Source organism: Ochotona princeps, chromosome 2 (genome assembly GCF_030435755.1).
Source record: "Ochotona princeps isolate mOchPri1 chromosome 2, mOchPri1.hap1, whole genome shotgun sequence".
NCBI classification, from domain to species: Eukaryota; Metazoa; Chordata; class Mammalia; order Lagomorpha; family Ochotonidae; genus Ochotona; species Ochotona princeps.
The window spans coordinates 87,061,222-87,074,153 of NC_080833.1; the positions used below are offsets into that span (position 1 = coordinate 87,061,222).

Sequence of the window (12,932 nt, forward strand, 5' to 3'; positions counted from 1 at the left end):
ATTGATGTCACTGGAGTTTTTTTTTTCTTTAAGTAAAATAATGATTTATACTTGCATAAATCAGAGGCAAGTCTCATTTTCTACACTTGATCTTAGCCAAAAGGCCAAGAAGCGATGCAATCTTCTTTTCTATGCTCCAGCTTTATCAGGCCTCATTTTTTTCTTTGAACTTTTTTTGTCTAAAAATTGAGGTCTCTGCCATAAATACCAGTCTTCAAAAATTCCTAATAATGCGCCCTGTTAGGAAGTGTTTGCAATAGAATGTGTGGTATTATAGTTAGCCATTCCAATTGCATGCCCCGTTTCTTCAGAACATGTAGCAGTTCCTTTTGCCCAGGAGAAACATTTTTACTAGAGAATTTTTTTATTGAATAAAAAACTTGTTTCTGAAACAAGGTATGTGTTAGCTTTTATCTTTGCTATATTGATAATTGATCTTTTTAGGAGAGAAAAGTTGGTAGGCAGGTGGCTAAAAGTAAAAATCCATGGGCATTATGTGGATACCTAAGGCAGGAAATACTGTAGCAGAAAACAGAACATTGAAGGTTATGAACACTTAACTCAAGAGATAGAAAGATCATATTAGCAAAGCAGGCTCATTCTCAAGTGTTAAATGTGTTACTAAATACATTTTGCAAAAGATAACTTATGTTTTTATCTTATCAGTAGCATGATGAATATTAGGAGAAAAAACTGCCCCCTGCATTTCTCATTCTTGTATTGTTTTCCCTCCTAACAGAGCTTTGATCAGCACAACAGTGGCTTAAAAGCTTAAAAGAGAAGAGTTGCAGAGTAACAGGGAATATGAATTACAGAAAAGATGAAAGCACCATCTTGTTAACCTTTTCTTGTTACCTGGATAAATAGTCAATGAAAATATTTACTTTTTTCAAAGTAGTAGTTTAATTAGGTTAAGGAGGATGAGATGAAATTGAAGCAAGAAGCACTTTGGTCTTTCAGAGCATAGATGGGCTGCCTGACCTCATTGGCTTTACCATATCAGTGCTTGCTGGTGTGTAATTGTGGGACCTTGCCAAATGCCATTGATCCATGTTTTCTGTTCTAATTTGGGTTGATCTTTTTGCGTGGGGGATGCCTTTAACACACACAGGAAATGCAAAAAAAAATCAAAGGACGGATTTTTAAGAGAGATTTTAAAGTATATGCATAAGGATACTTGTTTATTTCTATTGCTATTTGTGCTTTATTTTTCTCAATTCATTATTAGCAAGAAAATAAATTCACATTGAAAATAAACCCTTCATCATTTAGGTTCTTGATTTTCTTCAACAATACTAAAACATAAAGGTACCTATGAAGTATAAGGTTATGAAATATTTTACAGTTTTATTACTCATATTCTCTAGATTCCCATAACATATATGTGACTTTAAAATAATTCTATATGTCAGGGCACGAGTTCTACTTGGCTGATTTATTTCGTACAGAGACAATTGCTCAGCTTTGGGCATTTTTGCTGATTCATTGTTGTATTCTATGTATACAGTATGGGCAAGTATCATGATGCTGAGTTTTATGTATTTCTGTGTAAGAAGACAATGAATGCTTCCTCATTCCAAGTATGATTCTTTTCCTATGGCATTTAGCAAATATATTTATCACAAAAATATAATTGCTGTAAAGTCCAACAGTCATTGTGATTGATGAATGTGTGCATGTCATTTTTTTAACGGCTTCCTAAATGTCTGGCTCTAGTGCAGCTGCTCTGTTTGAAAGCTTCACAGCCCCATTATCCTCCTATCTTCTTGGTTTAGCATTGCAGAGTTGAGAAATTCATAGTTATAATCCACAGAGATTACTGTTTTGCTATTGTGCTCTTAAAAATGGTGAGTTAAAAATCTTGCAAAGGAAAGAAAGTCCACTCTTAGACTATCAAGGTCAGATTGAACTCTAGAGCTGCTGTCTAAAAGCACAGAGATGCCATCTAGCAGCCAGCTTCAGGAACTTCCCACCCAGAAATAATTCCTTTCTCTAAAAAGCTGAGAAATAAGTGATTTCCTCTCATTTTCAGTTTCTAAAATTTTATTTATAGAATGATAATTTGGCAAATTCCATATAATGTAGAGACTCTATTACAAGTAATATTAATTGATAACTCTTAAAATAGATGAAGTGGAAACTCATGAGTGTTATAAAAGAATTAGACTTTAATTAAGGAAACACAATTCAAATAATTTTCCTGAAGGAAAAAAAACTGATAATCTGTATGAAAAGGCAAAAAAAATTAATTAGCAATGAATAGCCTTTTTTACTATAAGCAAATACTAATTTACCAATTTTGGGAAATATTAAATGAGGAAGTAAGTGCATTCTGAAAGTTCATTCTATAAACATAAAAAGCTTATATGTATTTTTTAGTTTGAAAACAAAATTGATTTTCAAGTAATGTACCTTACCATAACATGGCAATACTTAAGCATTTTATAAAATGCCATGCAAGATATATAGGCTTTAATCACATGAATGGTATCCATCATGAAAATAAGCATTATTGTCTACTAAAAAAAAATGAAGCGGACGTGTTAAGAGAAAATCTTCTTGATTTCAGATAAGTTAATGCACAAGAAGTGATAAGAGTTAGATTTCCAAAATCTGATACATGTAAAATGTTATACATGAAAAAATTGGAAACATTAAGAGATACGCTACTGATATTTGTGTCCATAATAGTAATAAAACATATGATGATACTTAAATAATTTATTTGAAGACTAAATTATGTTGCAATAGGCCCTAACTTACTAGTATATAATAAGACAATTAATTGGTATTTTCTCTGCACCTCAGTTTGATTATTTGGATTATTATTTATGGTTCAAAACTGTGTTTTTTGGTACCATTTTCTTTAGTTTCAACTTCCTCAGACATAATTTGCTTTATGGATTCTTACACATAAAATACAAACCTTAAGTAGCCCAGTTATAAGCAAAATAAAAAAAAAATCCTGGTTCATAATCTAAGCAGTAGATCAGAACACAACGGTGCCATTGAATTAGTGTTGCTTGGAAAATGCAGTTCAGTAATCAGAAGCAGCTTGATAAAGCAGACAGTAGTTTCTAGTAAGAGCTTTTCTGAGTAGTGTCTTGCACATAAGTTCAAAAACTCTTAGCAACATTAAAATTACTCGTTATGAACAGTTTTGCAATCTCCAGATGTCGTTTATGTCACATAGCAAAGTATTTTTTGTTCTTTGCACACGGTATTGCAATATTTAAAGATGAAAAAGATAGTTTGAAAAGGCGATGTGCTTTTTAGTCCTTCTCTGAATTTCTCAACTAAGTTGCACTTACTGCCCAATGTTCCATCTGAAGAAAGTTGGATGTATAATATTACTGAAACAAGAGAATAAACTCATCAAAAGTAGAAAAAACTACTTTAGCCAAGAGAGTTTTTTATTTGGGAAATTTGTTTCCATATTTAAGAGTATCATATCTATTCTTAATCTTGGAAAGAATGGGACAAGCAGTTAAGGGTATACATGAACTGAAAATATCAGACAAACATAATGACACATGCCTTTGTTAGTGAATATCCACAATTCTGAATCATTTTAAAGAACAAAAAATTATGTTAAATCTGGTAAATTTCCCCACAGTAATTAACTTCACTTTCAAAAAAATATTTTATCAAGAGTAGCACAAGGAAATACATAATAAGATGTGCTCAGAAGCTTGGAACAATATCCTACAAACAGGAGCAATGGTAGAATGTGTCAGTATATAGAGAAAAAATAAATATACATATACATACATATATGTACAATACGTTTATACAGGTGCAGAGCTATTCCTCAGTATACCAAATACGGTGTTAAGATAATCAACATATTTTAACAAGATATTTGCACAATGTGGGAAGGTTTTATAATGGCAACAGTAGTTCCTACGTGGCCTTTACATAGAATGATTTGATTCTCATCAGGTCTCCCTGCATATGAAAACTGTACAAAAGGAATAACAAGTGCCTATAACATGGTCCCAAGTGTTGACCGTATTCTATGTGAGGCCCAGAAAAATCAAGCCACAGTGCGAGACCAGGTATGCTTATATCTTAGTTTACCAATTATGTAAGGAAACTTAATTTCTCTACAGCATACACATGATGCAAAGCATTAACAATAACTTTACAATACTCCACAATACAGCTTTAAATGGTTTTATAACCTGTCATCATTTCTCCTGTCGGGTCAAATTGCTGTTGACAAATTCAATAAGTAAGATCAGCCCATCGCATCTTGCACTCTTTCCCAATGCCTTATCTCTCGCCCCAGAGAGCTCTGATTTGCTTAGAATGTGAAGCTGTCAAGTAACCTCGCTTTTTCATCAGAAGTATACCCATACATTGACGAAAAGCTGAACATGTTCCCTTCTATTTCCCTGCTTTTTCACAGGAGCTTGGCGTTCACTGTTGGTGCCAATACCCGAAAATTTTCAGAGTTCAACAGCTGTGACATTAACTCATCCTTCCTAGTGCCCTCCTAGTTTAATGGGCTTCTCACTCCGTGCCTCTCAACGCTGCTAATCAGAACTTCCTTGGTCCTTCCCAATTTCCTGCATGGAAATAAAGGAGCAAACGCAAGCCCCGCTCAGCAACGCCTCTCGGCCATAACCGGAGCGCAGCGCTGCTGCTCCGCCGTGTGGGTAACACGCAGCATCCCGCATGTTTTGGACACAAACCGCAGCACGTCTGCGATGGGAGTATTATTGACCGCGGTCAGCTGGACAGCGCTGTACGGCTTTCCACAGAGAACCCGGTCACCACTCAGTCACGTACTCCGCATTATTTCTTCTGCAAACTCCTTTTCATTATTACCTGTCCGACTTCGGAAGAGGTGAAGCAGAGGCACACAAAACAGGCGAAATCCGCCCCCCCTCCCCCAGCCGCAGTGCCCACTGCCCAGACCCATTCTCTTCGCCCCTATTTCCCTCCCCCTTTCACACCAGGACTGTACCTGGAAGAGCTCCGGCTAGGTAGTTCACCTCGGTGTCCCCCAGGCAGTGGGGAGTACACACGGCACCTCCAGGTAACAGAAAGAGCTGTTTCCTGTACATATTTATTTAAGGTCTAGGGATCGATTTGTTAACATATTGCACATGTATTTCAAACAATCTATTGTCCCTACCTTTGAAGGCGCTAATCCTGCGAGCAAAGACAGCAGCAGGAGGTTGAGCAGGCTGGACGTCGCCCGCATTCTGTCGTGGGGTTTTGCCTCCTCTTCACTCTCTTTGATGGAGCCACTCTGCTGTCACTGCGGAGACCTTCCCCTCAGCTGCACTTTCCGCCTGCCAGTGGGAGCAGCGGAGGCAGAGGCGGCGGGAGCAGGTTCAGCAGCCGCAGCCGCGGCAGCAGAGGCAGCCGCCCTGGGGGCGATCGTTCCGCAGGAATCCTCGCAGCCGAGCGTCCAGGAGCTCACCGGGGTGGGTTGGGCTGCGATGGGCGCTGGCCCAGCCTGTTCTGGCTGCTGCAACTCCCGTGCAAGGCTCCCCTGCTGCGAGAGAGCCGGCCCACCTCAAAAAGTTTTGACCCGAGAACGAGATCAAGGGAGTAACTGCTGAGAGAGGTGTGGAGACCTGGACGACGGATATGACATCACTACAGCTCCTGGGGGTTTGCGGGGGAATATTTTGCGAGGAATTTGTTAAGCAACAGCGATTGACTTTCGTGCTCCAGTTCAGCATTGCTGGTAACTTGAGCCGCAGAGTAGTCAGCAGGATCCAGTATTACGAAACAAATAGTGCACTGGAACCTTGTGTTGTCATTGACGTAGGACCGGATCCCATGCTTAGAGCTTTAAACAACCTTTGCTGAGCAGGCACACTGTCAACGTATCATTCCTACCCAATGTGGTAAAATTTAAGCTATTACAATGTATACGGTTACTTAGGGAAAGCTTATTGAAGTAACCTTTTTGGGCTAGGTATTCTGTATTTAAGGTTTTCGATCATCTAAAAACACTATGCAGAAATACATGAAGGCAGTTGGTTATTTTTCTTTTAGTTTTAAGGGGGGCACTCCATTAGTGCCCCCTCAAGTGAAACACCTTCCCTCAGACACTCGTCGGTGCGCAGGATCAGAGATTGTGCCTGGGGCAGAATCCAGTGATAATGGACAGGGAAAAGGGAGAAGTGAGTATCTCTAGATAAAGTTTCCAAAAGCTTTGCTTTCTAGAGCTCCCATGAAGAGGCGGAAAGGCTGCCTCACAAGACCAATGAAAAAGTAAATGACCAACTAACTCAGTTTATGCCACTCAATTATACTTAAGCAACTTCATTTACTTGAAACAGGAAAACAAAAAACACGAAGTTGAGGGGGAGTTGCTACTCTCCTTGAAACACCGTTTGTGCGCGGCTATGACTGTCAGATCCCCGTGTCTCACAGATTTTTTTCTACAAATAGTTTCCCAAGGATTCAAATTTGCGAACTGGAGCTGTGGGTACCCTTCTCCTTACTTTTACCATAGAAAGAGGCAAACTGAGATACTTGATACATGCTTTGTACAAAATCTCCACCGACTCACTGATTTTTAAATGAAACTATCCCACTGCTTTTAAGATTTAAAGTCCATTTCGTATTCTATTGCCAATGATGTACATACAATTTTTATGATTTTAAAATATTTATTTTATTTACTTGAAAGGCAGAGTTATAGAGAGGGAGTCATAGAGAAAAAACAAACAAACAAACAAAAGCTTCCTGTTGGTTCACTTTCCGAATGGCCACCAAGATAAGCCAAAGCCAGGATCTGGAACATTCATTTGGGTCTGCCAGGGACTGGTAGGAGACCAGATGAGCGCATGTTCCACTGCTTTCCCAGTGGTGTTAACATGAAGGACAGCAGAATCAGCACACATAGGGCTTGCTGTCACTGTAGCCTGCTGGATAAACCCTCTGCACCAGAATGCTGACACCTACATTTTCTGCTTTAGTTTTAACACAAATATACGTATTCGTACATGATGAAAATGTCTATGTATATTTGCATGTGATCACCTTACGTATATTTTCCAACAAAATAGATGTGACATAAAATAAATTAAAATTAGGCATTCCTTTCAAAAGAATGAATAATCAATTAGCTAAAAAGTTAGAGAATGATAGGAAATAGAATTACTTAGGGTAGTTAATTTTGTAAAAACACCTGGTTTTTTTTTTAAGATTTATTTTATTTTTATTGGAAAGTCAGATATACAAGCAGGAGGAGAGAAAGAGGAAGATCTTCCATCCGCTCTATCCACAATGGCCAGAGCTGGAACCTCTTCTCAGTCTCCCACATGGATGCAGGATTCCAAGCTTTGGGCCGTCCTCTGCTGCTTTCCCATGCCACAGGCAGGGAGCTGGATGGGAAGTGGGGCTGCTGGGATTAGAACAGGTGCCTATATGGGATCATGGCATGTGCAAGGAGAGGGCTTTAACCACTAGGCTACCGTGCTGGGCCCAACATTTAGTCATTTTATTTGAAAGACAGAATTACAGCAAAAAGGAGAGCTGCAGAGAGAATGGCTTCCATCCACTGATTCACCACTCAAATGATCACAACAGTTGGAGCTGGGCTGATCTCAAGCCTAATTATTATTATTATTTTAATGGAAAACAGTTTATGCTGATCCCAAATGGAACAGCATTATGAATCAAAACAAGGCTTATATGTGGGTACATTGTCTTAAATTCCCCATTTGTCTACATTTTTATGGCACTGGAATATAATTTAAAACCAGAAGTTAAATGCATGACAAATTATGGAATTGTGCCAGAAAAAATCTGATAGGAAACTATGATAATACTTAGACGCCCGAAGTAAATAATGCATGGTAATTATGTCACAAGTGAAAGCAGATCATCTTAGCATATTCGCAATGTGTTTGCAGGAGAGAAGCTTAGTCATTTGAAGAGAATAATCAGTTTCAGTAATAAATCAAATCTATATTAAACATGCCACTGAGAAACAGAAGCTGTTAAACTGAATATAAATCTTTCCAACACCTTACTACTCCTTGTTTCTTTTAAACAAATAAATTGCATAATTAAAAAAATATAATGGTGACTTTGCTTTTAATTAGCACTGGTTTTGTAATCTCGTATATTTCTAACCAGATTGATGACCATATTATCTCAATTTTGTGGACACATCATGCAGTTTTCTGTTCATAACATTATACAGAGCATCTCTCCTTGTGAGAAATGACGGAGTGATTTTATTGTTTCTTACTTCGGCTGGCCAAAAAATCTTGTCATAGGTATGAAATGATATATTTACTTTTATGTTCAATATCACCACATGGCTAATGATAATTGAACCAAAAAATACAAATTTATTAAGTAGTGTAGATTTAAAAAACATGAATTCTTTTGGTGAATGAATGAGAAAATGTTAATATTTATGTATGTAATCACTATTTGTCTTCTATGCCTGCAGTGAATGCAAAGAATTATGAACATTTTAAATGGTACCGACTACAAAGGAATTTACTAAATTAATGTTTATGTGGAACCACAAATGTTTTTTTAAGAATTATTATGTTTAATATTACAAATGAAAGCTCTTAATTATACTCATGCCATAAATTACATTGTAAGATGCATTTTAAAATCATTAATTTATGTACTTACTTTGGTGAAGAGGGGGAAGGAGGACGAGAGAGAAGGAATTGAGAAAGGAATTGAGAGCAGAGCCGCTACTTGAACCCATTTTCACAGCATGCACATTTCCTCTCCAGTATTTTCAATGTTCGACCAGATTATCCCTCCATCTGCTTTATGTGTCCTAGTCTTCTTTTGATAAGTAGCTGTATGATATTTATTTATCACATATTTTATAGTGCCTCAGCATTTCAGAGCCTTGCCATTACATTAAAAGAAAAGATGCTATTAGCTATTTTGGTTTCATCTCTTTAATTTTAATTTTAAAATTAAAATAAAAATTATTCTTCAGGTAATATAAAGCCTTGGGCAAATTTCTAACTTATGTTATAAAAATTTTATATGCCTTTTATGTGCTTCCTAATATCCTTGTCCTGACAGAGTATCTTCTGCTTTTGTGTTCTGCCTGGAATTCTCTGGGATGAGGTTGGAGACAAAAAACCAAAAAGACAAAAAAGCAACAACAACAACAACAAAAACCTTCCTGCTCTCTACTTCCTAGTCATCCTAACTAAAAGATGCTATAATCAGTTTCTATTTAAACACCATTTGTTTATATTGCTTATTTATGGTATGTCTCCCTCATTAGAATAGTCTGTAAAAGATTTTTGCCCACTTGGTGTTATTATACTGTAATATAAGCACCCAGAAATGTGCTGAAATCATGGGAGTGACTCAGTGATGATTTAATCAATGAATGAACATATGATATTCTAAGATCAGTGCCATTATATGAAACATTTTCATGCCCTAAGTGTGCTCTCACTATTTAATTTCTTACTTCACAAGCATCTTCACATTTCTAACTAATATTGCTCCTAACTGTACTAGTTTGTGGCACCATATTCTCCCCACTTCAAAGAAGCATGGAAGGTCCCATTTGACATGCTTCTCATTGCCTTTTGGTTTAATACATTCAAAGTCCTATACTTTCATTTCTAGATTGTATCTCAATCCATTTCGCTTCTCCAGAGATGTCAATATGAGGACTTCATTTTACACCATCTGAATATTTGCGATTACTTTTTTATAGACATTTATCTAATTATCGATCAATTATATCCTTCCATTAAAAATTTTCTTTTTATATAGGCAATGTTTATTCTGATTTTGTTTTACATCTTTCTTCTTTTTAAAATTATTATTTTTCAAGCATATTTGTTACTTACCTTAACACAATTTTGTAGGTAAAGCAGTTCTTCCATCCTCTTCACTTCCTCCTTCTTCTCCCTCCTGCAATTTCTCCCCTAAATTATCAGAGTAATATCCGTCTGACTTAGCAACCCTTTTCTGGATGACCAGTACCTTCTCTTAAGCTCTGTCTGCTCTTTCTTTAGTGATTTCAGCAGCATATTCACTATGCTTGTTATTGGGATTTACTTTTGTACCTTTCCTTTTCACTTGCTTGTAAGACCCTTGAGCATGTTTATGTTACTCGTGGCTGCATAACTAACTCTTCCAAAATTTAATCACTCAAAATATGTATTGCATTGTTAACTCATATCAACTTTGTGACAGTTCTTCCTTTAGGTTTTTAAAATACTTCAGTTAGATGGAGACTAGTTATCTTTTTAAAAAAAAAAAAGATTTATTTGATTTTTATTGGAAAGTCAGATACACAGACAGGAAGAGAAACAGAAAGGAAGGTCTTCCATTCATTGATTCACTCCCTGAATGGCCACAACAGCTGGAGCTGAGCAGATCTGAAGCCAGGAGCCAGGAGCCTCTTCCAGGTCTCCCACCTGGATGCAGGGTCCCAAGGCTTTGGGCCATCCCCTACTGCTTTCCCAGGCAACAGACATGGAGTTGGATGGGAAGCAGGACTGTTGGGATTAGAATTGGTGGCCATATGGGATCCTTGCATGTGTGCAGCAAGGACTTTAGCAGCTAAGCTACCATGCTAGGCCCAGAGACTATTTATCCTAAGTTTGTGCTTGAATTTATATGCAAGAGAGCTCATATGAATTCAGTTGATGCTGGGTGTTAATTATGATTTTGGGGACTTTTTGACTAGATGACTTTTGTACAACCTTTCTGTGTGGCACATGAGTTCTAAAAGAGAATGTAAACAGTAAATATTTGTTTTTCTTTTTTAAAGATTCATTTATTTTTATTGGAAAATCAGATAAACAGAGGAGGAGAAAAAGAGAAGATTGTGTATCCACTGATTCACTCCCCAAGTGACCACAATGGCTGGACCTGAGCCCATCTGAAGCCAGGAGCCAGGGGCTTCTTCTGGGTCTCCCATGCTGATGCAGGGATCCAAGGCCTTGGGCCATCCTCAACTGATTTCCCAGACCAGAAGCAGGAAGCTGGATGTGAAGCGGGGCCACCAGGGCAGTAACCGGTGCCCATATGGGATCCTGGTGCATGCAAGAGGAGGAATTTAGCTGCTAGTCTACCGTGCCAGGCCCAACAGCCAATCTTGTAAAAGATCTTGGTAAAAGCCTCATGAAATGTATGACCCATTTTCAAAGTTTCATGATTCACATTTGTTGTATATTTTAAATAAATACCTAAAATTAGTACAGATTTGAGGAAAGAATAGTTAGGTTCTGTCTCTCAGTTTGATTTTCACTTAAGAAAGGAGGAAAATTTGTGGATGATTCTACTTAAAGCCATATTACAAAGTGGATTTTTCTTTTTGGTACACTCATTTAAATATCCCAATAGTGTTATTACCAATCACTAATCTGTCAGTGTTGTTTTTTTTAGCTTCTTTTTGTTATTATCATTTTATGATACAGTTCCATAGGCCCTGGGATTTCCCTTAACCCCTCCCCAAATCCCTACCCCCTCACGGAGTTCCCAAGTATCATTACCATACACGGTACAGTACAGTTCCCCATACACAGTCATATGTCCATCACTGTGGGCATGGACAATGGCAGAGTCCAGCAACCCTATTCTACCATCTTGATTCTTCCCAGTGTTGACTTTCAAAGATTGTTATTAGTTTGCAGGGTAAAGAAAATAATTTTAAGGAAGAATTTCCTAATCACAAAATTATGCCTATTTTACAGAAGAGCTGTGATTGTAGTAATGTAAAGCCATTTCATCTGGATCAGGTATCTTAATGAAAAATGACTAGGAGAGCTAGAATAAACACACAAAGACAGCACTGAAAAGTAGAAGAAGATTTGTTAAACAGGGTGCAACAAATAGCACTAAGATAATGAAAAATACTAATAAATGAAAATATTATGATAAGGTCTGTGATGCACTAGTGGTTAAGCCACCAATCCGGAAGATGTCTGCATTCCATATTGTGCTGCCTGGCTTCCAGCCCTGCTCCCATTTCCCTTCCAGCTCCCTGCTAATGTGCAACAGGGAGGTGACAGATGATGGTTCAAATACTTGAGGCAATGTCATCCACGTGTGAGACCTGGATGAAGTTTCTGGCTCGTGGCATCAATATGGCATAGCTCCACCTGTTGCAGATATTTTGGGCAGTAAAACAGCAAATAGAAGATCTCTCTGTCTCCCTCCATGCCCCCTTCGTGCTTCTCTCTCACTTCTTTGTTCTCTCTGCTTTTTAAACCAATCAATCAATCAATAGGTAGATAGAAAGATAGATATTTAGATCCTTTAAAAATCAAAATACGCAAGGATATACTACAACTCAGAATGCTGTGATCACCATGTTTAAAGTGAAAAAGGAAGTTTTGGAGTTAATGGGACACTGTTTACACCTAAAATGTGCTCCCAGTTTCTTCTAATCAAAATAAGAAACCGAGATAATCCAATAGAAGATGGGTAATAACATCAAAGACAAAGGTAATAAAACATGACAAAAATAACAAATTTTTGAGAAAACCAATAAAAACTGTCTGCTTAGGTTAACCAATAATATTAGCCTTAACTTTATGTAAAGAAGTTCATGAGACATACAGCTTTTCTCACCAATAAGAAAAGATAAGAAACACCTATGTGAAATGCACAGTTGTTTTCACAGGAGATTTAGAACTTGCAGATACAACTATTTTGTTCCTTCACTTTAGCTTCAGGTAGCCTAAGGAGAGGAACACTGCTTTGGCCCAGCTAGGAAACAAATGCTTCCACATAGCTATTCCACAAGGTTCTCAAGATATAAGACTGTCATTTTTTAGTTTAGCTATAGCTCATCAATTACAGTTTCCCTTGTTAGATATTATCAGTGACTCACTACACAATACCAGATGCCTTGATCTTGTATGTAATATTCATATGGGGAAACTTGACTCTCCCATACACATGTTGAGTTCATACTGAAAGGAAGAGTTGATGGATGTTGT

At 37.5% G+C, this 12,932-nt stretch overlaps 1 protein-coding gene across 1 annotated transcript in view; it reads right to left on the reverse strand.

Annotated features, from left to right (window-relative positions):
• Nucleotides 1–5,415, reverse strand: part of OLFM3 (olfactomedin 3) — a 184,980-nt gene extending 179,565 nt beyond the window's left edge. The window contains exon 1 of the mRNA XM_004582002.4: nucleotides 5,144–5,415. Within this exon, the coding sequence (XP_004582059.1) occupies nucleotides 5,144–5,212 (69 nt within the window). The 5' untranslated portion in view covers nucleotides 5,213–5,415. The remainder of the gene's footprint in view (nucleotides 1–5,143) is intronic.
• Nucleotides 5,416–12,932: the final 7,517 nt, after the last annotated feature.